General features: G+C 37.5%; 1 protein-coding gene across 8 annotated transcripts in view; it reads right to left on the reverse strand.

The window, feature by feature from the left end:
* Rph (Rabphilin) overlaps positions 1–27,890 on the reverse strand; it is a 695,894-nt gene that overhangs the window by 412,484 nt on the left and 255,520 nt on the right. For all 8 annotated transcript variants that reach the window (XR_016549578.1, XM_090406051.1, XM_090406050.1 and 5 more), the window contains one exon: positions 9,088–9,258. Coding sequence is in view for 7 of the 8 variants with exons in the window: in XM_090406051.1 (XP_090262177.1) it covers positions 9,088–9,258 (171 nt within the window). In the remaining variant the exon portion in view is untranslated. The remainder of the gene's footprint in view (positions 1–9,087; positions 9,259–27,890) is intronic.

Consider the following 27,890-nt stretch of genomic DNA (forward strand, 5'->3'; position numbering starts at 1 on the left):
AGCATATTCGTTCGAATCTCTGTGGGCATGGATGTTTGTGATTGTCTATAAGTGTGAATAAATAAATTTCATTGCCTGCTGTGAGACCACTGCCCTGCTTATTTGAATGTCTGAAGTGGCTTGAAAAAAATTCCATGTTTAGTCTTTAGAGCAGGGTTTCCAGACTATGTAAAAAATAAATAAAAAATACATAAAATTATAAAAATAGACTTAAAAAAAAATCCAGAGTCCACTCACTGTGCTAACCTGCTATGGGCTTACAACCTTTCGTCAGTGGGAATCACATAAATATATATATATATTATATATATATCATTTTTTTATTTAAATTAAGGGGATATTAAATCCCACATTGTTTTAAAACCGAATAAGAAACTCAAAGGTTGGAATCAGAGAGTTTCATGCCGAATATAGTAAACTATAAAAATATCGGCGATTACTAGCGTGAGCTAATGCAAGTAGTCCTAGTACGTAGTACAATACCGGGCAACTCACAGCAAAGGTGGTAAATTTAGTTCTGATCGCTATTCTTGGTATTTTCCATAATGTAAAAACACATTTCCTAGGAAATGTATGCTGTTATTACATTATGGCAGGAGGTCACTACCCAGAACGGTTTCAGCCTTTTTTGAGGCTTCATCTGTGAGTAGCTAGACCAAATTAATACCAAAGGGTATAGCGAAAAGAACTTATATACTCTGCTATACGAGTTGTCAAACAGGTGCACCCATTAAGTTACTTAAATATAAAGAGCCAAAAGGCTTCATTTCGGTGATATAAACATAATGTAAAGCCATAATGTAATAACGGCATACATTTCCTAGGAAATGTGTTTTTACATTATGGAAAATACCAAGAATAGCAATCAGAACTTTACCACCTTTGCTGCGAGTTGACCGGTATTGTACCATGTACTAGGACTATTTGCATTAGCTCCCGCTAGTAATCTCCGATATTTTTATAGTTTACTATATTCGGCATGAAACTCTCTGATTCCAATCTTTGAGTTTCTTATTCGGTTTTAAAACAATGTGGAATTTAATATCCCCTTAATTTAAATAATGTTTATATCACCGAAATGAAGCCTTTTGGCTCTTTGCCTCCATAGTGCAATTGGAAGAACAACGGTACATTGCGCCCTTCAATTGGAATAGGCCTAAGTTCGATTCTCGTCGCGACGGGAGGAATCTTTATCTGGACGATTTCAATCGAAGGTGAGTTAGCCAATCTCATATGGAGGCAGCAGGGTTTTTTCTCCCGAAAAACTCGGGTTTTTCATCCTGCATACAGACAAATTGGCCCTTCAGAACACGCAATTTACAGACAAAAAATACTAGTTGTGGTAATGGTGAAGATGGGCAGTAGATGGCATTGATGGAGATGATTCGTAGTAGAGATTCAGTGTAGTGGTTGAGACAGTTGTAGGTGTCCTCCCATAATGAGTCTTCGGACTCCTTGGAGGTGTCAGGAATAATGATAATAATAATAATACATTTAAATAACTTAATGGGTGCACCTTTTTGACAACTTGTATAGCAGAGTATATAAGTTCTTTTCGCTATACCCTTTGGTATTAATTTGGTCTAGCTACTCACTGATGAAGCCTCAAGAAAGGCTGAAACCGGTCTGGGTAGTGACCTCCTGCCATAATGTAATAACAGCATACATTTCCTAGGAAATGTGTTTTTACATTATGGAAAATACCAAGAATAGCGATCAGAACTTTACCACCTTTGCTGCGAGTTGCCCAGTAATGTACTACGTACTAGGACTACTTGCATTAGCTCACGCTAGTAATCGCTGATATTTTTATAGTTTACTATATTCGACATGAAACTCTCTGATTCCAATCTTTGAGTTTCTCATTCGGTTTTAAAACAATGTGGGATTTAATATACTCTTAATTTAAATAATGTTTATATCGCCGAAATGAAGCCTTTTGGCTCTTTATATTTAAATAATAATTTGTTTAATTTATGTGTTAATCATTATAATGATTATAATTATTACGACACCTCCAGGGAGTCCAAAGACTCATCGAGGGAGGGTGCCTACTCTACAACTCTCCGTCTCCACCGCTCAATCCACCAACTAAATAAAAAGTGTTTTTAAATGGTGTGTAGTGTGACTTCTGTTGCAAATTGTGCTACATTTTTTTCAGAAATACAAGTGGTGCTGCTTTTGAAGTTTAGTTGTCGTTTATATCATGTTATTTTTGGGTTACTGAGAAGGCGAGGTCAGAGTCGGATTCATCTGCAGTGGAAGAGAAGAAGATAAGTTTTCATTATTTCATTATTTAGTATAGTTAAATATAGTTTATACTTACAGTATCACATAAGTAAATTAGTTCACAGTAGAGCGTACAACATAGTATAGTAGAGCGTTTAGTATTTAGCATTTAGTTGTAGCAGTTCCTCAGTACTATTTGAATTATGGCGGCAGCCACAGCTCCAATTACAAATGGCATGTCACCAAGTCCACCTCCATTTAAGAACTCTATTTTGCATAACATACTACAGGATTTTGTGGCATGTGGTATGTATGCATCCTAGCAGTTGGATATGTGGTGAGTGAAAGAAGGGGGAATGGGAGAATGCATATATGCGCAAAATGTAGGCAATCGAGGAATTTAGTGAGTTAGATATTACAATAAACGACCTCATTGCATCATGGGGGAGAGAATCTCAACCTAGAGAGAGAGATGAGTAGTGTGATAGAGGAGGAAAATAACAAGCGGAATATGAATGAAAAAATAAGAGTGTGGATGGCTTGAATGATTGTGAAGTTTTTGGTGTTGTCTTGATTGGGAGGATGAATGGCAAGTAAGAGCGGCTAACTTGCAGAGAGAGATAGATGAGCTGAAAGAGGAGGTGGAATGTATTGGAATTAGATGAGAAGTGTGAAAGGTGAGATTAGGCGAATGGAAGAGAAGAATGCAAAGTGAATCAGAGTAGGAGTGAGATAGTTATGGGAATGATAGAAGAGGAGAGAATAGAAACAGTAGAAGAGAGGGAATGAGAGAAACTTATGGGAATGATAGAAGAGGAGAGAATGGAAAGTGAATGAGAAGAATGTGAGGGAGTGCTAAAACCAGGGATAGAGTGATGCCAAAACAGCAGGTAAGTAGGGGAACCAGTGGCATGGCTGGGGGGGGGGGTCTGCCTTGGGCGGTACTTTGAACTTTTGCAGTTAATTCAAAAATACAGTCTCTAGAACGCGGTTCCAAATATTGTAATACTACTGTGAATTTTCCTCACAATTGCTGTAAGTGTTGCTAGTACAAAGTACCGGGCTGGTGAGTATGACAAACTCAGGAGATCGCTTCGTTCAGTGCCATGGCATGTAAAACTGCAAGGGCTGGAAGTTGATAGTGCATGGGAAGTGGTAAAGGCGTGTTTGAAGGAGATAATGGCTGATTGTATACCTAGAGTCCAGATAGTAAATCAAGTAGGGCTTAAATGGATGAATAACGGCATTAATCTTGAGCTGCAAAAAAAGAAACACCTGTGGAGGAAATTTAAGAAAAAAGGTGACCTGCAGGCACACGAATAGTATAAAACACAGGCCAGAAAGATCACAAGTGTGGTAAAGAAAGAAAAAGCTGATTATGAAAGGAAATTAGCCACGCAAGCTAAAGAGAATCCCAAACAGTTTTTTTGATATGCTGCAAAAGAAAAAATGTATATGGCAGAATGATTTTAAGGAATGTGGATGGTAGGGAGGTAACTGAATTAGTTGATATAGTAGAATTACTGAGCGAGTACTTTGCAAGAGTATATCATTCAGGTGGTGATATTGCAGGAATGAAAGATCCAACAGATTATACGGGAATTGAGGTGAATGAAATAGAGCTGAATAGTATATTACAAAACCTTAATGTGAATACAGCTGTAGGTTTGGATGGTATACCAGCTCATGTTTTATGTGAAGCGGCAAAAGAATTGTCAGTGCTGTTGACCATTTTGTTTAATTTAAGTATCGGGTCTGGGTTAGTTCCGAGGGGGTGGAAAGAGGGGAAAATAGTACCACTGCATAAGGGAGGTTCCAAGACTGCTGTTGCAAATTATCGACCAATCACCATATCAGGAGTCGTTGTCAAGGTTTTGGAGAAAGTAGTCAAAAGAAGAATACAGGAATGGATAGATGATAACGGGATACTGTATGGGGGACAGCATGGCTTTGTGAAGGGTAGATCTTGCCTCACTAACTTGCTCACATTTTATAACACAGTGTCGGCTGAGCTGGATAAGGGTAATGGGTTTACAGTCATACTGCTGGACCTTGCTAAGGCCTTTAACAAGATACCACATGGAATTCTAATCAGTAAACTGCAGCATATGGGGATGGATATAGAATTAGTGAGATGGATAGGTGGGTGGTTAACGAAGAGATATCAGAGAGTAGTTTATTCAGGAGTAGAGTCCAAAAGACGGCCTGTGACTAGTGGTGTGCCACAGGGTTCTGTTCTTGGACCACTACTATTTAATTTGTTAAATAAGTGACCAATTCATTAATGGTATCGGAAAGGATCCGAGAAGAACTATTCATTTGTTTGCAGATGATGCAAAGTTGGGTAGAGCAATAGTGAATGCATGTGATGTCAAAATCTTGCAAGTTGATTTGGATAGATTGGGGGACTGGGCATAGGAGAATGGATATCAATTTAATGTGACAAAATGTAAGGTCATGCATTTTGGGGCGAAAACAATACCTGAAGAATACCTTGACGAGCAGAGAGAAGCAAGTTATTGTTCCTCTGTATTGAGCCTTGATATAATCCCATCTTGACTACTGTGCCCAGATCTGGTCGCCAGAGTTTCTTCTTGATGGGGAGGAGGTGGAGAGAATCCAGAGGCGAGTGACCAAGATGATAGCATGTCTATGGAATGAACCTTATGAGAACAGGTTGAAAATTTGTGGGTTGCAGACATTGGTTGATAGGCGGAAGAGGGGTGATATGATTGAGACATTCAAATTACTGAAGGGATCTATAAGATTAATTCAGAGGATATTTTTCAGAACAGGTCTGGTGGTGGGAGGACTAGGGGCCATCCATGGAAATTGGGCAAGAGTGTGGTTAGCAAAAGTGTTAGAACTAGGTTTTTTGTATGGAGAGTGGTGAATGAGTGGAATAAGTTGCCATAGTCTGTTGTGGGTGCCATGACTGAGTGGGTTCAAGCCAAGGTATGATAGATACTGTGTGGAAGCTGAATAGTTGCAGATATGATGTTTAGGGCCTCCCTTGATGAGTCTAAGGACTCCTTGGAGTTGCCCGTAATAATAATAATAATAATAATAATAATAATAATAATAGTTGTGAGAGGAGTTTTTTTAATAAAATTTGATTAAGTACCTACATTACTATGAAATAGATTTTGCCAATGTCATCGACGATTTTGCTAACAGAAAAGCAACATTCTAAAATAACATTTAAGAATGTTGAAATTAAAGTTTTACTTCAAAAATAAACATAGCGTTTTAATTTATTTCCCTATACGTAGTTTTTATTTTTTAGTATTTTTGGTGTGTATTGAGAGGGGTGGAAAACTTAGGGACCACCCCAGCCGGTAACTGCTCTAGCTACGCCACTGAGGGGAACACAGAGAGAAAGGGTTAGAGGAGTGAGAGAGTGAGGGCTGCAGGTGAGCAATTAAGGAACAGAGTGGTAAGAGGTATGATGTATGGAGACTCAATGATTCATGGTGTGCAACAGGATGCTGGAGGAGTGTTTGCCTGGAGAAATGATATAAAGTGTGGCTATGGCAATTAGGCAGGGTGAAAGGATGGATGAGATGATTGTGATAGTTGGCACGAATGACTTGAGGGGCAGTGTAAATCGGGTGACGAAAAATCTGATCATGCTTGAGGTTATGCAAAAGAAAACACCGAAAGAAAAGATAGCATGTGTGTGTTGCCCTGATATGATAATGACGAGCTGAGCAGAAGAGCAATAATAATGAATAGCATAATAACCAGAATGTGTCAGAAGAGTGGATTGGAATATGCAGATGCTTGGAGGGCATTTGAGGACAGAAAGGAACTTATGCGAGAGACCACTTGAATTTGAATGAGGAAGGACATAGGCATCTGGAGAGATTGCTGTTTTCTGAAAGAGTCGGTGTGTCTGAAGTCTCCTTCATCTGGGCACAGTAGTCGAGATGGGGTCTTATCAAGGCTCAATACAGAGGAACAATAATCTGCTTGTCTCTGCTTGTCAACGTATTCTTCAGCAACCAAGTGATTTGATGAGCTGATTTGGCCACTTTTGCAATGTGCCCCCTAAATTTCGACTCCTTATCCACCAACACTCCTAAATCTCGTGCCTCATCAATTTCCTGGAGTACAGTTCCACCAATGTAGTAAACTGCTGCTAATCTTTTCACCCCAAAATGTATAACCCTTCATTTTGCCAAATTGAATTGACATCCATTCTCCTTAGCCCAGACCTCCAATCTATCCAAATCATCTTGCAAAATTTTAACATCATCTGCATTCACTATTGCCCTACCCAACTTTGCATCATCCGCAAACAAATGAACTGTTCCTCTCAGATCCTTTGCTATATCATTAATGAACAAATTAAACAGCAGTGGTCCAAGAACAGATCCTTGTGGCACACCACTAGTCACAGGCCGTCTTGTGGACTCTACTCCTGAATAAACCACTCTCTGATATCTCTCCGTCAACCACCCTCCTATCCATCTCACCAACCCTATATCCATCCCCATATGCTGCAATTTACTGATTATAATTCCATGTGGTATCTTGTCAAAGGCCCTAGCAAGGTCCAGTAAAATCACTGTAAACCCATTACCCTTATCCAGTTCAGCCGTCACTGTGTTATAATATGTGAGCAAGTTACTGAGGCATGACCCACCCTTCACAAAACCATGCTGTCCCCAGTATCCCATAATCAACAGTATCCCATTTTCTTCTATCCAATCTTGTATTTTCCTTTTGACTATTTTCTCCAAGACCTTGATAATGATTCCTGTTATGCTGATTGGCCGGTAATTTTCAACAGCAGCCTTGGAACCACCTTTATGCAGCAGAACTATTTTCCCCTCTTTCCACCCCCTTGGGACTGACCCAGACCCGAGGCTCAAATTAAACAAAATGGTCAAGGGCACTGACAATTCTTTAGCCGCTTCACGTACGACACGAGCTGGTATACCATCCAATCCCACAGATGTATTGACATTGAGGTTCTGTAATAGACTAGTTACCTCTACTTCATTCATCACAATTCCAGTATAAGCTGTTGGTTCTTCCATTCCTGCAAAGTCACCACCTGGATGATATACTCTTGAAAAGTGCTCGCTCAGTAATTCCACTATATCGACTGATTTGGTTACCTCCCTACCCTCAGCATTTTTTAAGATCATTCTACCATGAACATTTTTCCTTTTACTTGCAACATATTGAAAAAATTGTTTGGGATTCTCTTTAGCCTGCATGGCCAATTTTTTTTCGTAATCCGCTTTTGCTTTTCTTACCACCCTTGTTACCATCCTGGCCTGAGCTTTATACTGTTCCTGCACCTGCTGGTCACCTTTTTCCTTAAATTCCCTCCACAATTGTTTATTTTTTTGCAGCTCAAGCTTAATAGTGTTATTCATCCATTTAACCCCTACTTGATTTATTATTCGGACTCTTGGTATAAAATCAACCAATGCCTCCTGCAAACACTTCTTAACCACCTCCAATGCACTATCAACATCCAGCCCTTGCAGTTTTACATGCCATGGCACTGAGCCAAGCACACACACCTAAGCTTGTCATACTTACCAGCCCAGTAATTCCGCACGTACCCTGTCTTAATTGTAAATTCCACTCCTTTAGCCAACTCCCAAGTCATGACCTTATGGTCACTCTCACCAATTGGTGGCAACATAGTCATGTTCGTTACAGCCACATTCTCAGTTGCAATTAATATATCATTTTTATATTTAATAATTCAAAACTTATAATTAACACAAAACAGATATTTGGATTATAAGACCATAGGTTTAATACACATATGTACAAATTCGTCAACTAGTTTCGCTAGCAAAACTGACTAGCTTTGTCAGACTAAATGGTGAAAAAAACTAATAAATGCAAAAAAAAAACAGAGGAATATAGTAACGGTTTACAATGGTTAGACAACAAAATTGGAAGGCACCGCGTGACATGGTATACGTGAAGCACGATACTTAAATATCATAAATTATCATAAATATGCATTATATAGTTTTTGCCATGCTGTAGTTGCGCTAAACTTAATGAGTTAATAAGATTTTTCTATATATCCTTTAATATTACTCCTTGGTTTCTATTAAGGTTGTTTCCTGTTCGTAGGACCACTGCAGCTTCTTTAAATATTCAACATCTGTAATCTTTCTACAAATATGGCATTGAGCTGATCCCAATCTATAGCATGGTCTGAAGTTGAGAAGTGATGCGCCAAACCTGAGGTGTCTGTTCTGTTATGACTAACGTCTCCGACATGTTCCTTCTGTCTGATTTCTACACTTCTTGAAGTTTAGCCTATGTAGGCGAAATACTGTATTTGGATTAATACTGGATTAAGTGCTCCACCAATTCTGGTGGAGCACTTAATCTGGAATCACTACTCTCCACTGTTTAAATAAAATACAAGTGATATGATAAAATAAATTTAGTCTTGACAAAGCTAGTCAGTTTTGCTAGCGAAACTAGTCGATGAATTTGTACATATGTGTATATTAAACCTATGGTTTTATAATCCAAATATCTGTTTTGTGTTAATTATAGTTAATAAAGACCAAATATAACTTTCAACATGAACAATTCAAAACTTATTTAAATACACTTGAACACTGTATAAACATTAACTGGATCATATTATTGAGGAATGAGAATTTTTTATATACAAAAGAATAAAGAAGGAATTTTTATATGCAAATACTTTTGTTTCTAACCATAAATCCTTAAAATATTTCACAAACTACTTTTTGGTTGATGAATCAGGTTGAAAATTTATAGATATATGTTTAAAAATAAATTAAAAACCTAACTAAAAGATCACCATGTTACAAATCATTTCGCATAATAAAATAAATTTACCTTCAGATATTGCTGATCGTTCACCATCTGAATGATAAGGATTACTTTCATCATAGCTATCTTCTGTAGATAAGCTGCAATGAGGAGAATTTACCCGTTGAAGGAGTTCTGAATTATGATAAACTGTTACCAATGCTGGTGGAGCACTTAATCCAGAATCACTACTCTCCACTGTTTAAATAAAATACAAGTGATATGATTTTTTTAAAAAATAAGTTGAATAATCTAAAAAACAAAAAAAAGTGATCACCTTGGCAAATATTAATATTATATATAACAACAACAATAATAATAATAATATTATTATATGGTATTTCCATGAAGTACAGAGACTCATCATGGAAGACCTAAACTAACTATTATATACACAAAACCTATTATCCTTAAACTCATTCACAACTGATTTTGCCAATTCATTCCACTCATTCATGACTCTCAATGCAAAAAATGTGGTACACAGAGCCCTACTAACCACTCCCTTACACACTTCCACAGATAGTCCCCAGTTCTTTGACTATTTATCATATATTGAAAATTTTCCTTTGCATCAATTTTAATTAATAATAATAGGTAAAATAACTCATACATGAAACCAAACTGACACAGAATATATAGGCCAATGGCAGATTAACAACGAATTGAGAGAAATATTTTTAAAAAAAGGAGAGAGACTGTCTCATCTTCAAAACAGCAGAAAGAATATTTCCTACTGATGTTCTGAAGGAGAAGGCTATAAACTATATTGCAATTGCCTATTATACATCCTGAAGAAGAAACACTGAAGAAGAAAAGGAAACTATTCTTAATGAGAAACTGGGAAAAAAAAGAAGCTTAGGTTCTGGTATATTAAGACTGCTAAACCATCTTAGGTTTAGCAGTCTTAAAAAAAAATACTCACACATATATACAAGGAGTGTAAATAAAGTAGTTGCAACATGTGCACACAAAATGTCATCATCGTCTGGGAGCATCCTCTAGCAAGACGGTTACAGCAGATGAGCAGCTCTTCTACATTTCTCTCTGTCTGTTGCCTCCATCATTCTTAAACCAGTCCATTCCATGATGTCATTGAACCACTCTCTAGTTGGTCTTCCACGTCTTCTCTTTCACTCAACTTTCCCTTGTAATATAATTCTTGTCAGGTGTCCCGAAGAACTCTCAGAAGATGTTCTGCAAATCTGGTCTTTCTTTGCATAATATTCTTGAGCAGTGTTCTTTCCATCCTAACTCTTCTTGAAACTTCTTGATTTGATATTCTCTCTGTATAGCTAATCTTTTCCATCTTTCTATAACACCACATTTTAAATGCATTAATTCTTTCCATCTCTCTCTTTCTGAGTGTCCATGACTCACTTCCATAACTTGCAATACTCCAAACTGTTGCTTTAACTATTCCAACTCTAACACCTATTTTAATATTCTTGTTTATTAAAATTCTCTTCATTTCCATACATGCCGATTTAGCTTTGCCTATTCTATTTCTGATGTCCAACTCTGAAGTTCCTTTCTCTGAGATCCAGCTACCTAAATATTGAAATCTATCTATTGAAATGATTCTTCCATTTATTTATTTACATGACAGGAGATTACATCCCTTCAATGTAATCTCCTGTCATGTTCTGCACCTGTTTCTAAATTTGTGCGAGCCACTGGCTCCTACTACTCAAAGAACATCTTTTACATCACGAAACCCAGATCTCTGAGGGGTTCTTTCATTTTTGGGAACTTGAAGTCACAAGGACTTATATCCGGCAAATAAAGAGGATGTTCCAATACTTCCCATTACCACCTGTCCAACATCCCTATAACCAATTGCAACATATGACATTGTGCATTGTTGCAACAAACAAGGAGAACCCATAAAAAAATGTGGTCGTGTTCTCCTTAAAGCCAGATACAACTGGTGCTCCAGAAATCGTCGATAATACTGTGCATTAATAGTTTGCCCTTGGACACAGTATGATGATGAAGAATGATACCTTGAACATTGTAAGTGACTATCAGCATGACATTTAACTTTGCTGGGTTCCTGGCAAAGTGTTTTTGGACAGGATAATCCTGAATGGTGCCATTCATTGGATTCTCTCTTCAGTTCAGGCTCATAAGCCCTTGCCCAAGTTTCATCATGGCTACAATATCATTCTGGGATGCATCCTCCTTCATTTTCATATCATTCCAGATGGAAGCCAGCAACCACGTACCTGTGCCATTTATGCATCTCAGTTAAGTGATGTAAGAACCCAACAAGCTGAATTTTGCACATACCAAGCCTCTCTTTCAGGATGTGCCAAACAATTTGGTGGTTTATCCCAGTTTCCTGGGCCAACTAGCATACAATCATCACCAATCAGCCATGAGGGGTCCTCGAACAAGCTCAACATATTCATCTGAAATGGCAGATCATCCCGAATGGTGATTATCATCTAGGTGTTCTTGCCCCGCATGAAATGGACTGGCCCACTTGGGAGAGTCCAGTATGGTAGGGGTACTGTCACTCTGGCTTCCCTAAGGCCATGATAACAGTCACTCACAGTTTTACCTCATGAAACCTGGACCTTGATCCAGGATCAATGTTCTAATCTTGTGAACATAGCATACAGCATTGCATACTGAGACATTGACTTTAACCACTTCTTCACACAAGAATGCTTGGTAGAATGGGCTGTGTCGCCTTGCGTGAATGTAATACATACAACTAGTGCCTCTATCTGTCAAGAGTAACATTTGAGTTACCAACTAAGTCTCCTGACAGTATCACCACTACTTTATTTACAACCCTCGTATATATTTATTTATTTATTTAGCTGTTAATATTACAGTATTCAAAGTACAGACAACGTGTGACATACATTGCATTAACAATCAAGTAGTAGTGGAAATGATTAAATTTTTAATGGCCATAAGAAAAGAACTAATATTCTGTTTTGACACCCAATAATGTAAGAGATAAAGGTATTCAGCTATTAATCCCAAATTTTGGTAAATTGATGCAACTATACCTGTTGAGGTTTGTGGAATTCTTCATTGCTAGTGATTCCTAAAAAAACAGTCTGTGTTTAATCCTGTGTAATGTTATGCCCAAAGCATGGTCAGTCAGTCCTCACTTGCCATGATGGCAATGAAATCATACATACATACACACATATATTGTTTGATTTTGCCTTAAAATTTTTTGTTTAATATACAGTTGTGGAATAGAAAGATGAGACAATGGTGCTAGAATTTGCCATAAATGGGTGACAATTAGGTATATTAAGGGGGTGTGAAATGTTAAATATGAGAATAAATTCAAATGAGGGAACCAATGAGATGCATTGACAGACAGTGACACATAACAAGCAAAATGTATGCAAGAATAAATGTTAGAAAGCAATACAGTGATAATGTCAGTGTGAAAGAGGAGAGTGAGAGTGAGAAAGGAGATGAGAAGAAATGAAGAGCTCAACGCTGCTGAAAATTGTGAGGCTTTGGTGAGTGTTGCACAATACTATGCAATAGTTGGAAAGACTAGAAAGGCACTTGGCAAATAGCAGGTAGGAGATGAAATATGTGAAGAAGTAAAGAAAGGATTAAGAAAGCAGAAACTATTCAAAATGGATATTGCAATATATGATGATTCTGTGATTAGATGCATACTGGTGAGTGAGCAACAAAAGCAATTTTCTAGATGTAAAGATTTATGATGTGACTGAAGCAGTATGTAAGTAAGCAAGTAGAATGAAAGGAATATGATAGCATTGTTGGGTGAGGTGAAAAAGAAGAGAAAAAGAGTAAAGATTGAGAGTCTGCGGCAACAGTATGATAGGGAACGGATGAGGAGAAAAGCTGCAATTCCAATAATATACAGTCAATAGATTTGCATAGAGTGATTTTGATAATGAGTCAAAAGGATTTATACATGCAATATGGATTGCATATGAATAGTTTTGGTATCAGGCACTTGAAGAAATTGTTGTTTGTTGAGAAACAATGTGAATTGCCAGTGAAACTAGATATGTCCAATTGGTTGTTGTGTTGAAAGGTTAGATCATCATCTTCTTCTTCCTATTTTGTATTAGGCCTCAGGGCCTGTTACAGTCTCATTCCATCTTTTATATTGTCTTGCAACTGATCTCTTCCCCATAGGTTTATATTCAAGGATTTGTTTGGTGATTCTACTACTGTCCATTCTTTCAGTGTGCTGTTTCCATTTCCATCTATAGTTGTGGATATATTCTATTATTGGTTGGTCATTCGTTTCTTCCATGATTCCTTTATTTCTTTTATGATCTAATAAGGTGTATCCTGTGGTTCTTCTAATAAATCTCATTTCTGCTGCAGTTATTTTTCTCTCATCTCCTTTTCTGATCGTCCATGCTTATTATTATTATTATTATTATTAGACACCTCCAGGGAGTCCAAAGACTCATTGAGGGAGGGCACCTGCTCTACAGCTCCTTCAGTCCACCAACTAACCGCAACTACACCAACGCCATCTACCGCCGACTACCCCCACTAGTATTTCCAAAGACAATCACAAACATCCATGCCCACGGCGGATTTGAACCCGCAGCCTTTTGGCAGGAGAGCGGATACGCTAACTACTCGGCTGGCCAAAAGCGAGTTAGCTTTTATGCTTTGCTATAGTGCTTCACTTCTAAGTCAGCACTGGCCTTGCCAATGTTTTATAAACTCGTATATAAAACAAGTATATTTTTATACCTCTGAGGGTTTAAAAACTTGATTTATAATATTTAAAGCTATATTGAAATTTGTAATTTTCATTGCTATGTCTTCTCTTTTGAAATTTCCATATTAATTTTTTTTACTATTAGATTTAGATGATGGATAGAATTTTACAAATCAGTTTCAGAGGTTGCAAGCCTGATCATCTGCAAACAGTATTGTGTCTATATTAGTGCATTTGTTAATTGGGATATAACCATGCACTGTGAGTCTCCAATGTCTTACTACTAAATTCATATAGAATGTGAAGAGAATGGATGATAATCTACAACCTTGCCTTACTCCCCTGTTTATTGGTTCCCAGTCAGAGATTCTTCCATTAACTTTTACTGCGATCATGTTGTCTGTATATGTATCATCATCATCATCATTTATTTATAATTTTACAATTATAAATAGGGAACCCAATCAAAACAAATAAGTCTGTGTACACTAAGATAGGACTTAGAGGTTGTTATGACGTGAAGGAAAACCAGACTTCTCTGTCATATGCTAATTGACGGATCACTGATGCAGAGAGTTGGGGGGAAATGGGGAGAATATTGATGATGTATTTCTAATATGGAGTTCGGGGTCTGCCTCTTTTTCTTAATCCATCTGTAGGAGCATAGAGGACCAGAGCAAAAAGGGTACAGAGGGTGGATGTCTGAGTTGCTGGCCAAGCCATTTTATTTGGTTTCTAACAGTGCTGACTAGAGGATCTTGCTGGGTTTCATTTAATATAGTAGAGTTGGGAATATGGTCTTCTGAGGGGTAATCCAGGATATTTCTTAAACAAGTAGTTCCAAAGCTATTTATAATACTGGTTGCTGCTTTTGTTGAGATGCTCCAGGTCTGGGAGCCATAACAGAAATATAGACTGGCTGGTGCACTTGTAAAGACGAATCTTCGTCTCCTTTGAGATGAAGCTCGACTTTATTAAGACTACTTTATTAAGACTTCTGTGGAACTGCAGTGCTTTCTGGTTTCTTGTTTTAATGTCGGTTAAGGAGTCTGAGATGTGTGATCCAAGGTATACAAAGTCCTCTACTTCTTCAAGGTGATCATTTTGATTTATATAGATTTGCCCATCTATCTAACGTTTTCATATCTTTGTTTTTTGGGAGTTTATTTTTAGTCCAAATATTTCTGCGGTTCTCCTAAGGCTGTTGAAGTGGTTATGGGCATCTGTAATATGCATCATAGATCGCTTTAATAAGGTAATGGAGAACTCTATCATTTATTAATATCTCAAAAAGTTTATTGCAGATAACTTTGTCAAATGCTTTAGAATAATCAATATGATGGTGGTCTGAATAGTTCTCGGCCTAACAATGAAAAAATGATTTCAGAATTTCAAAATTATTTTTATTTTTCAATATAATCTCCCTTAAGACGAATACATTTATTCCAGCGATGTTCCAGTTCCATTATCCTGTCCCTGTAGTGGTTCTCAGTAAGATCTGCAAAATAACCCTCTACAGCTGCAATCACCTCATGATTCGAAGAAAAATGCTGACCAGCGAGGAAGAGTTTTAGTTTTGGGAAGAGATAGAAGTCAGAGGGAGCCAAATCCGGGAAATAGGGTGGATGTTCCAACAATTCATGGTGCAGATCCCTTAATTTTCCCATTGCCAAAACGCCTTTGTGGGAGGTGCATTGTCCTGATGAAAGATGATTTTTTCCCTCTGCAAACCGGGTCTTTACTTATGAATTTTTTCATCTAGTCTGGTTAAAAGATCGGAATAATATTCCCCAGTTATTGTTTTACCCTTTTCAAGATAATTAATAAACAATAATGCCTTTAGCTTCCCAAAACAATAATGCCATGACGTTTCCTGCTGATGGAACCAACTTTGTGTTCTTTGGCACTGAACAACCAGCTTCTGTCCACTGTTTTGACTGCTGTTTGGATTCTGGTGTGTAATGGTGAATCCAAGTCTCATCCATAGTAATAAAATGATGCACAAAATCAGTTTTATTCTTGTTAAAATGCTCCAAGCACTGTTCAGAGATTTTCAGACGAGTGTGTTTTTGATCTGCTGTGAGCAAGCGTGGCCCCCATCTTGTGCAAAGCTTTTTCATTTGCAATTATTCTTCATGCAAAATATATCCTACATGTTGTTTTGAAATGCCTATAGTCTCAGCAATTTCATACACTTTGACTCGCCAGTCATCCAATAGAATATCGTACACTTGATCAATGATTTCTGGTGTTGTTACACTTTTTGGATGTCCTTCACATGGATCATCTTCTTGGCTGGTAAGGCCAAGTTTAAACTCAGCCCATTTCTTTATTGTCGAAAATGAAGGAGAAAAGTGCCCATAAACTTTTATGAATTTTGAATGAATTTCTTTTGGCATTAAAACTTCTTTTACAAAGAATTTTATAGCCTCACGATACTCAATTTTATCCATTTCAAGGGATACAGACAACAATTTTGCTTCATACAGCTGTATAAAACAAACTACTTGATAGAATGACTTGCAATTTCACATGGATGCTTATTACAGATGTACCAACTTAGAAAAAAAAAAAAATCTTGTCGATAGTACTGCCATCTATGGTCGAGGCTGAGAACTTTTCAGACCATCCTTGTAAAAGCAATATGGGTTTCCAAATTGTATTCTTTATGCTTTTCCAATAAAATTTTTTTAAGGTAAAGTATCCATCTGCACAAGAGCAGCCTCTCCTGAATCCATTCTGCTCTTCTTCAATCTTATCTTCATAGAATAGTCTATTTTTCAGAATTTCACTATAGATGTTATATCTAGAGTTTAGGAGACTAATTCCTCTATAATTTTCACAGTTATTAAGTTGCCTTTCTTGTGTATAGGTATAACTATTGCCTTTTATCAGTCTTTTGGTGGTGGTTCACCATCAAACAAGTTATTTATTAGTTTAAGAAAACGAATTTTGAGGTTTAAGCCTGCATATTTCATTAATTCAATATTTAACCCATCTTCATATGATGTTTTATAGTTTTTACAACTTTTAGAGTAGTTTCTAACTCGTCTATTGATATAGGATCCAAGAGCGTCTCATTATCTAAGTTTATTGTTTTAAAATCTTTATTATCAGTCCAAAGGTTTTTATAATAGCTTAGCTAGGTATTCTGATCAATAGGTGAAAGACGTGTGCTTTCTCTTAGATCTCTATTTAAATTATTTAATATTATAAAAATTTTGGACTGTGGGCGTATAATATCTGTTTCAAGTTCAGAGACAAAGTTGTCCGAGGACTGTCTATGTTTTTTTTTACAACTTGTTCAGCGATTTCTCTTTTCTTCTTGTATTCTATATTATTATTATTATTATTATTATTATTTAGGCCTCCAAGGAGTCAAAACACTCATCGAGGGAGGTCTTCCTAGGAAACACAAGTCTATCAAGACTCATCATGGGAGGTTCCCCCCCTCCCCCCCCAGGAAACACAAATGCTATGATACCACTCCTTAAACTCATTGACCATTCTCACACTCACCACTCTATCAGGCAATGCATTCCATGGCAATGCATGCCATCCAGCCCCACAGCTTTCTGACATCCAGAGTACTCAGTATTTGGAACATGCTCTCCTCGTGCACCTCTAAGCCTCGAACCTGCCCTATCCCTCTAGTATTCAAATTTACTCCTCCAGAATGAAATACACCAATAAAGTGTTCATTGAACAGTTCCACTATGTTCTCTGCATCAGTTCACTATATTCCCATTTTTATCCCACAATGCCATTCTTCCACAATCATTTTCCCTCCTACTGGCCACATAGCTAAAAATTTCCTAGGATTTTCTTTGGATCTTTGGGACAATCTGTTCTCATATTCAAGTTTCGCCTTCCTTACCATACTAGTCACTCTTCTGGCCTGTGTCTTATATTCTTCATCTCTTCACCTGTCTCCTTATATCTCTTCCATAGCCTCTTTTTCACATGCAATTCCTATTTAATATTCTTTTCATCCACTTTACACCAAATTGTGTCCTCTTCTTCACTTGTGGAATACAGCTTACTATTGCTGCTAACAAATATTCCTTCACAATTTCCCAAGCACTAATGATATCCTGGCCTTCCAATTCCTCCCTCCATGAAACTTCCCCAAGTTGATGTCTAAGCCTATTATAATCCCCTGCCTTATAATTCCACATATATTCCCATCTCTTTGATACTCCTGCATGTCGGTTCATCTTCCAAGTCAAAACCACATGGTCACTCTCTCCAACTGGTGGGAGAGATGTCATCTCAGTTATTATCAACTCTTCTTATGCTATGATCAAATCCAAAACTCTTGAATCTCTTGTGCCCTCTATTACATATTGCCTAAGACATTTGTCCCTCAAGAACTCTATAAATTCCATTCACTTATTGCTACATGCATTTTCCTCTCCCCAATTTATACTGCTGTATTTAAAATCTGCCATAACAATCATTCTTCTTGCACTTGCCAAGCTCAAGTGTCTAAACATCTCCTGGTCCCCACCCTCTGTGCTCTTTGGTTTGTAGCAACACCCCAGTAAATATCCTGTCTTGCCCATCTTTACCTCACACCATATGATTTCAAAATCATTAGTGTTGCTGCCTTCCAAAGCCTCCATTCTTAGAGGACATAAGTCGTCACTTATCATATGCAGCACTCCATCACCACGCTTTCCCTTCCATCCTGCCGAAAAATGCTATACCCTGCTACTTCTATTCCTGTTATTATATTCTCTTCTGTCAACCACGTCTCAGTGATCCCAGTAATATTGAGATTTTGTTGCTAAGTATTTTTTAAAAGCATTCCATTTGTCTTCAATAATTTGGGCGATCTGACCATCTCATCTTCTAATTCCCTTTCTTTCCCGTCATTTCCTCTTCTTCCCCAGTGATTCATCGGTCATGTCTGTTACAATTGTTTTGATGTTTTTCCATTCTTCCTTGATAGTTTTGCCTAAGTTTATATTTTCTATTTTTTCATTAATTTATTAATATATGTAATCATTTTCATTAATGTATGATTACATATGAAAATAAAAACAATATAAACCTAAAAATTGCGAATATTTAAAAATAACGGGTGCAATTAACTCTATATTTAAACCTAACCTAGTCCAAAAACAAACCAGACTAAAAGTATACAATACATTGCCCTACCAGTCCTATTGTATGGAAGTGAAATCTGGACAATAAAATAAAAAGACAAACAAAGAATAATAACAGCTGAAATGAAGTTTATGAGAAAAACTGCAAAGTATACTCTATTCAATAAAAAAAAATGAAGTTATTATGGAAGAATTAAACCAGGAATTAATAATAGAAAATTTTTTTTAAATATAAACAGAAATGGATGGAACACAATGAAAAAATTAAAACAGAAAGATTTCCAAAACAAGCCTTCAATTACAAACCATTAGGAAAAAGAAAACCAGAATGTCCCTTTAAGAGATTCATCAATGATTTCTAAAGCTGGAACAGGCCACTCTAGGCATAAATCCTTCACAAGCATAATGATGATGACTTTTTCATTAATTCTTTTTTATAGAGACAGTTAATGTTAAAGTGATTTCAAAGGCCAATTTAAAAAAGGTTTCCTGTTCAGATGGATGGGCTTTTCTCATTAACCATTGAGGTAGGAATCTTAGGTTTGAAAGAAGAAGAAAGTAGTTCGTTTTTAATTCACAACCTCGGTATACTCTTGTATCTGGGATGCATTTTGCAAGTTTTTTATTAGCTATTACATAATCTATAATTGTCTGCAAACTGCATGCTGACCAAGTATATTTATGGCAGTCTTTATGCTTAAAGAATGAATTTGTAATTTTCATCATCATCATCATCATCATCATCATCAAATTCCTGCCATGTACCCTCAAGGGGTGTACAGGATATGACAGTACTACATGAAAAATATTACATCACTATTAATTTCCTATCTACAATTTTCCTCCAAATCAGTCTGTTACTTGTCAACACTCCAACATTATCAGATCTTATATTTCTATCGTCTAAAGCACTTTGTACCTTATCAATCCACCTATATCTTGGTCTTCCTCTGGGTCGTTTTGCTGCCACCCTGGCAGAGAACACTTGTTTTGCTAATCTTTCTTCGCCCATTCTGTTTAAGTGACCATACCACCTGAGATTCGCTCTGCTAACGCATTCCTGAATGCTGACAATGTCAAGTTCTTTCCTAATATCCTCGTTTTTAATATGATACTGCCATTGATGCCATCTGTTCATGCCTATAATCTTTCTCAGGACTCTCATATCTGTGGTCTCTAGTCTTTGGTCAAGTGTTTTACATCTGACCCAGCTCTCAGATCCATAAGTGAAAACTGGTTTGAACACTGTCTTGTATACAGCTAATTTAGTGTTCCGACTAATTTCTCTCTTATTCCATATGAATTTATTCAATTGACTTCCCACCATACCAGCTTTGCTGATTCTGTTGTCTATTTCTATATTTAATTTACCATCTTCAGTAAAAATCGTGCCTAAATAGCCGAAATGTTTTACTTGTTCCACAGGTTCTCCATTCACAACACAGTTGACATTTTCGATGATTCTGCCTATTTTCATTGTCTTTGTCTTTTTATTGCTGACCTTCATACCATATCTATTACAACAGCTATTCAATTTAATCAGAGAATCTTGCAGACGTGTAGCGGATTTATTTAGAAGTATAACATCATCCACATAAAGCAAAGAGCTGACATTAACATCTCCAATTTTTATATCATGTTTAATACCACTTTCCTTCATAATGTGATCCATATAGATAATGAATAACAGAGGGGATAATGTACATCCTTGTCTCACACCAGATTTAACATTAAACCATCTTCCTGTACTTCCTTCAATTCTAACTGCTGACTTACAACACAAATAAAGACTAAGTATTGCTTGATATAATGCCCCATTGACACCATATAACTGCAGCGTATTGAATAGCTTCTCTCTTGGCACCTTGTCATATGCCTTTTCCAGATCGACAAAACTTAAATACAGATCTTTGTTATATTCCCATGCTTTCTCGACTATTTGTCGTAAAGTGAAGATCTGATCCGACAGCCTCTATTTGGCCTGAATCCAGCTTGTTCTTCACCAAGCTTTTCTTCCACAATTCTTCCAACCGTTTCTCAAGTATACTTGCATAGATCTTGCCAGGAACACTCAGTAGGGAAATACCTCTGTAATTCTCACATGCAGTTTTATTTCCCTTTTTATATATGGGTACCATGAGAGCTCTACTCCAATCATCGGGATTTCGTCCCTCTGTCCAAGCTTTCTGAACTATGCAGTGCAGCCACTGTAAGACTCTTATACCACCATACTTCAGCATTTCTGGTCGAATATCATCTACTCCTGCTGCCTTTCCACATTTCAACCTTTGATGGCTTTTTCTACTTCAAGTATGGATATGTATTCTGACTACATGCCTGGTCAGTGTTTTTTACCACTGTGCTGTCATCACTGCTTGTTTCATTTAGCAGTTTTTCAAAGTAATTACTCCATACTTCAAGGATATCTTTTTCTCCCGTTTTCATGTCACCTTTATCATCTCTAATTCCTTTTACAGCACTCTTTCCTCCATTCTTAAGCTTCTTCAACAACCTCCAGATTATTTTGCCACCTTCTTGATATTTATTTTCTATATTCTTGCCAAAGTCCTCCCATGACTTTTGTTTAGCTAGTTTTACACAGTGTTTAGCATTCTTGCATTTGTCTCTATATTCTCTAAGAGCACAAGCTGACTTATTTGACAGGAACTTTTGGTATGCTTTCTTCTTTTCCTTCACTGCCTCTTTAACTTCCTGTGTCCACCAGGGAGTTCTGATTTTTTTATCCTTACAGACAACCTCACCACATGCCTCTCTGGCAGAATCAATCAATGTTTTCTTCAGAGTTTGCCACTGAATCTCCAAGGCTTGATTCCTGTTCTCAAACTCTTTCATTTTTTCTTCAATAATCTTTGTGTATTTTAGTCTACAGCTCACATCTGAGAGCTGCTCAACTTTTATTCGCTTTAAATCTTTCTTACATGTTATTCTTTTCAATATGAAATTCAATTTTATCCTGCTCAAGACTAAATAGTGATCACTTCCAATTTCAAATCCTCTGTACACGCTGGTGTCCTGCACCAGGGAGAAAACATCACTATCAACAATAACATAGTCAATGAGCCTTTTCTTATTCCTAGCCTCTTCTCTCCATGTGAATTTGTGCACATTTTTATGTTGGAACATGGTGTTAGTAATAACCAGTCCATGTCCTGAGCAGAAATTCAACAGATATTTGCCATTATTATTAGCTTTGCTCTTTTCTCCAAATTTTCCCAAAATATTTTTGTATGTCTCACAATCATTTCCTACTCTGCTATTTAGATCCCCAACAAGGACCAACTTTTCATTTTTCATTGTGTCAGTTGCTTTTTCTAAAGCCTCAAAAAATTCCTCCACTTCTACCTTAGTAGAACCTTCTGTGGGACCATAGGCACAAATAAGTCTCATTGTCCAGTTCCCCATTCTCATATTTGCCCACACTACTCTACTTGAGACTGACTGCCATTCAAGAAGATTAGCCTCGTATTTTGTGTTGAATACTATGGCTACTCCTTCTTTTCCTTGATTGTCATTGCCTGAATATAACATTTTGTATTTACTGCTCAGAAAGATCTCACCAGTTTTGGTCTTTTTTGTTTCAGTCACCCCTATTATGTCGATCTGGTACTTATCTAATTCCTCAGCTAACTCCATTTCTTTGCCATTCAGGCTTCTTATGTTGATAGTACCGATCTTTAACTCTGGTTATGTCGAGTTGGGGTTTATTTTCAGATTTGTTCCAGTAGCTGACTTTTCGCTGTTCGCCCTGGTTCCCTGGCAAAAACAACGGGGCCTTGTTTAACCGGGCGACGCCCCAGCCCGCATGAAATTTTGTCATGTTGTACCATCATTCTATATTTTGGTTAAACCAATAAGAATGACAATTTGGTCGGCTAAATCCCAAATTGCCAGCCCATCCTCGTCCGTTCAGTATCCAAGTAGATACCCAACAGGGTGCACCACGAGAAGGTAAGGATTGGACATTAGGTCAGAAGCCCTGGTCGGTTCTCCGCATTCCTTTAAAGGCTATGTGGAGGTCTCCTCTCAGTTATACAGCTTTGACCCTTAAGTACCCCTTAATTACATTTGTAATTTTTAAACTATTAAATACTGAAAAATCGATTCATTTTTTTCTGTTGTTGCATATATGTTCTCTGTAGTTTCTACACAATCAGAAATAGTGATGTCTCCAATTCTGGCATTAAGTTCTCCAAGAACGGATATATAATCATTTTTTATCTAGCTTGTTCCACACATTTTGTAGCATATTGTAGAATTTGTTACTTTCTTCCTCATTGCCTTCAATAGAGTCATAAACTGCTATTATTGTTTGGTGTTTTTGATTTAACTGTATTCGAGATTGTAATATTCTTTCATTGTGATCTATATAGTTTTCTATATTATTTTTTAAAGAATAATGGAGCATAAGCATTATTCCACAGTGGGCTATTTATTCTCTACGAACACCAGAGTAAATTTGTCAGATGTGTGCATTAAATCAAGTGGTAGAAATTGTGAGTGTAATGACTGAGAGAGAGAGAGAGAATAATGGCTTATTAGAGATGACATCAGGAAATGCAGGACTAGGTTTATTTACTATACACATGTATTCACAAAAGAAAAAGAAAAAGAAAAAGAAAAAAAATTGAAGGCCCATTTTAGTAGGAGTCCACATTTTTATGGCCGTCCAAAAAAGGAGTTCCACTCAGACCTATAGTGGACTGCATAGACTCCCCACCTATCACTTAGCAAAATTCCTAGCTCATCTTTCAAGCTCTTGCACTGGCCACACACACAAACTTCAGTGAAGAATTCATCAGATTTTTTGACAAAAATAACCCTTCAACCTATAGACCTCATGATTAACTTTGATATCCAGTCCTTATTTACTAATGTACCTATGAGTGACACTCTCCAACTGTTATCAGATGAGTTTCCTTCAGACATAGTTGAACTGTTCAACTTTGTCATACACTCAGGCTATTTCAGCTGCAGGAACCAATTCTATAAAAAGATTGAAGGAACTGCCATGGGAAGCTTCTGTCAACTGCACTTGCTAATTTATACTTAGAGTATCTTGAAGAAACCCTACAGATGTGCTGAATTTTGGCAAAATTCAGCACATCATCCATCTCAAAAAAATAGGAATCTTCAAATCTCTGCTCAACAGAGCACATGTTATCTGCTCTAATTCCCAAGCTCCCCAACAAGAACTGAACACCATCCAGTGCATCTTACTACAGAATAGTTTCACCTCAAGGAAGTTTAAATGCATCTTGGACTCTTACAAGCCCATTGCCAAAAACCCTGAACCTATATGGTGAGTCTCTATCCTATATATTGCAAGCATCTCTGAAATGATTGCTAAGATCCTGAAAAGATATAATTTAGTTCCTACTTATTTTCACTATCAACAAAATCTCCTCTTGGTTGGCATCCAAGAAAAATAAACAGCTGCCCCTCCTTTTTTTCTTTCATTCTCTCTCTTTCTCTCTCTCCTTAGTGTTTATCAAGTTCAATGTGAGTGCCTCCACTCGTACTTTGGACAAATAGTACATTCTGTTGAAAACTTACTACAAGAACATCAATCTTATATTATTATTATTATTATTATTATTATTATTATCATCCAAGCTTCCATGGAGTCAAAAGACTCATCGTGGGAGGTCCTTCCTAAGAAACACAAAGTCTATCATACCACTCTTTAAATTCATTGACCGTTCTCACTCTCACCACTACATCAGGCAATGCATTCTATGGTTCAACCACCCTCCATGCAAAGAAACCACTCCTCACCCTCTTGCTCACGGTTTCCTTTCATATCTTCCAGGGATGGCCTCTTGTCATCACTCCTTCCCTCTGTTCAACCAAGCGAAAGAACTATCCAGTGTCAACCCTGTAATCACCTTTCAACAGTTTAAAAGTCTCAATCATATCACCTCTCTTTCTTCTATCCACCAAACTCTGCAGTCAACATTCCTTCAGCCGATCCTCATAACTAACATTATACAGTCCTGACACCATCTTTGTTATCCAACTTTGTACCCTTTCCACAGTTAATTTATCCCCTTCAAATCCTGGGGACCAAATCTGAGAACAATAGTCCAAGTGTGGTATGATCAGAGACTTATACAACGGAATGATAACCCTTTTATCGCTGCAGGTCAGTGTCCTTCTCATTATTGCAGCAATACTCTGTGTTACCTTCACCACCTTTGCAATATGTCCCCTAAATTTCAGGTTTCTATCAATCATCAACCCCAGATCTCGTCTCCCCTACTTCCTCCAGTATAACTCCTTCCATAGAGTATGCAGCGTCCCATCGATGTTTCCCAAACCTCAAGACATTACATTTTGGTGCATTAAACCGACACCCCCATTCATTTGCCCATCTATCTAGCTTATTCAAATCCTCTTGCAGGGCTATGACATCTGCAAACAACTGAATATCCCCTTGCAATCCACTGACAATGTCACTGATATAAAGATTAAACAATATAAGCCCCAGTACTGAGCCCTGTGGGACCCCACCTGTAACAATCTGTCTCCTTGAAACTGCCCCACCATACACAACTCTCTGATACCTATCAGACAGCCAATCCTGAATCCAGTCGACCAATCTGACATCCAGACCCCATGTGCTGCAACTTAAATATCAGCTCATCATGTCGCACTTTGTCAAATGTCTTCACTAAGTCTAAGAAAATGGCAGTATATGCCTTTCCCTCATCTAATGCTGCTGTAACTTTATTATAAAAGGCTAGCATATTGTAAAACAAGAGCGCCCCTTCACAAATCCATGTTGACTCTCACAGATAACATTACTCTAATCAGCCCAATGTTGTATACGGTCCCTCCCTACTTTCTCCAAGATCTTAACAACTACTGTTGACACACAAACTGGCCTATAATTAGACACTTCTAGTCTGCTACCGTCCTTATGCAATGGCACTATCTTACCTTCCTTCCATTCCATGGGCACCTTTCAAACAGCCAGACTTTCATTGAAAAGCCAGATCAAAGGCACTGTCAATTCTCTAGCACATTTTCTCAAAACTTGTGGTGAAATACCATCCAGTCCCACAGCTTTACTGACATTCAGAGTACTCAGTATTTAAAACACACTCTCCTCCTGTACCTCTAAACCTCGAACCTGCTCTATCCCTCTAGTATTAAAACTGACTCCTCCAGGAATGAAATACACCAATAAAGTGTTCATTGAACAATTCCACTATGTTCTCTGCATCAGTCACTCTATTCCCATTTTTATCCCACAATATCATTCTTCCAGTCATTTATACTCTTACTGGCCACATAGCTAAAAAATTCCCTAGGATTTTCGTGGTACATGAGTTGTATACCACTCTTGGTATACAACTTCCTATTGCTGCTAACAAATATTCCTTCACAATTTCCCAAGCACTAATGATATCACGCCCTTCCAATTCCTCCCTCCAAGAAACTTCACCAAGTTGACATCTAAGACTATTATAATCACCTGCTTTATAATTCCACATACGTTCCCCTCCTGCATGTCTATTCATTTTCCAAGTCAAAACCATATGGTCACTGTCTCCAACTGGTGGAAGAAATGTCATCTCAGTTATTATCAACTCTTCTGATGCTATAATCAAATCCAAAACTCTTGAACCTCTTGTTCCCTCTGTTACATGTTGCCTAAGACATCTGTCCCTCAAGAATTCTAGAAATTCCATTCCCTTATTGCTACATGCATCTTCCTCTCCCCAATTTATACTGCTGTAGTTAAAATCTCCCATAACAATCATTCTTCTTGCACTTGCCACGCTCAACTGTCTCAACTGGTGCCCACCCTCTGTGCTCCTTGGTCTGTTGCAACACCCCACTAAGTATCCTGTCTTGCCCACCTCCACCTCACACCATATGCTTTCAAAATCATTAGTGTCACAGCCTTCCAAAGCCTGCACTCTTAGAGGGCATAGGTTGTCAGTACTACTGACGACCTATGTTACAGTACTACTTGTCAGATTTTGTGCCTGCTCATGGAGTTAAGTGCAAGCATTCCAGTACAAACAGTAATAGGCTCTGGTTTGAAGATTTGAATATATGCATCAAGAACAACTGCAATTATTATTATTATTATTATTATCATCCGACATCCATGGAGTCAGAGACTCATCACTGAAGGTACACACCACTGCACACAATGCTCATCCAACCATACCTTAAACTGATTCAGTGTCTACTTTCACTTCAGGCACAAAGTCTGTTTGCTGACACTTGGATAAAGGATTAAACCAAATATATAATTGGTAGCATAACAAAGTAAAATAACTTCTATCCTCACTCATCTGCTCGCACCCTCCTTATATAGTTTCCAGTGATGACCTCTTGTTCTTCCCTTCCTTTCCCATTTATGAAAAATCTCTTCAATGTTAACCTCATAACAACCCCTGACTAGCTTATATGTCTTAATGACATCCCCCCCTCCTATTCACGAAGCTTTCCAACTTCATTCTCTCAATCTATCCTTGTGCTCCACATTCTAAAGACCACTGACCACCTTTGAGAATCTTCTGTGGACCCTTTCCAACATATCCTCATCATCGTGAAAACTAGGCGACAAAATCTGTGCAGAATAATCCATATGAGGCCTGATCAATGTCTTATACAATGGCATCATAACCTCTCTATTTCTGAACAAACAATGGCATTTTGTTTACAAACCTAATCAAGATCCAAGGATACCCTAGCACAGAGCTTTCCAAACTGTGTGTCGCGACACATTAGTGTGTCGGCTGCAGTGTGAAGGTGTGTCACACACACATAAAGCATTAAACATAATAATCGCTGGAAATTTTCACAGCGGAATCCATTTTGCAAAGTAGCAGCATGACTTTTAGTTAGCGCCATTAAAGAAGATATTTGGTCAACCACTCGGAACCCCCTTCCTAAGTCTATACTGACTTTCATGCAACCATCACCATCAGTTTCATTTTCGTTGGGGTTTTCTATAATTCATTCAAGTATGAGTGACAGTAAAT

Source organism: Typopeltis vanoorti, chromosome 16, assembly GCF_054136105.1.
Source record: "Typopeltis vanoorti isolate ZY-2024b chromosome 16, IOZ_Tvanoo_1.0, whole genome shotgun sequence".
Classification (NCBI taxonomy): domain Eukaryota; kingdom Metazoa; phylum Arthropoda; class Arachnida; order Uropygi; family Thelyphonidae; genus Typopeltis; species Typopeltis vanoorti.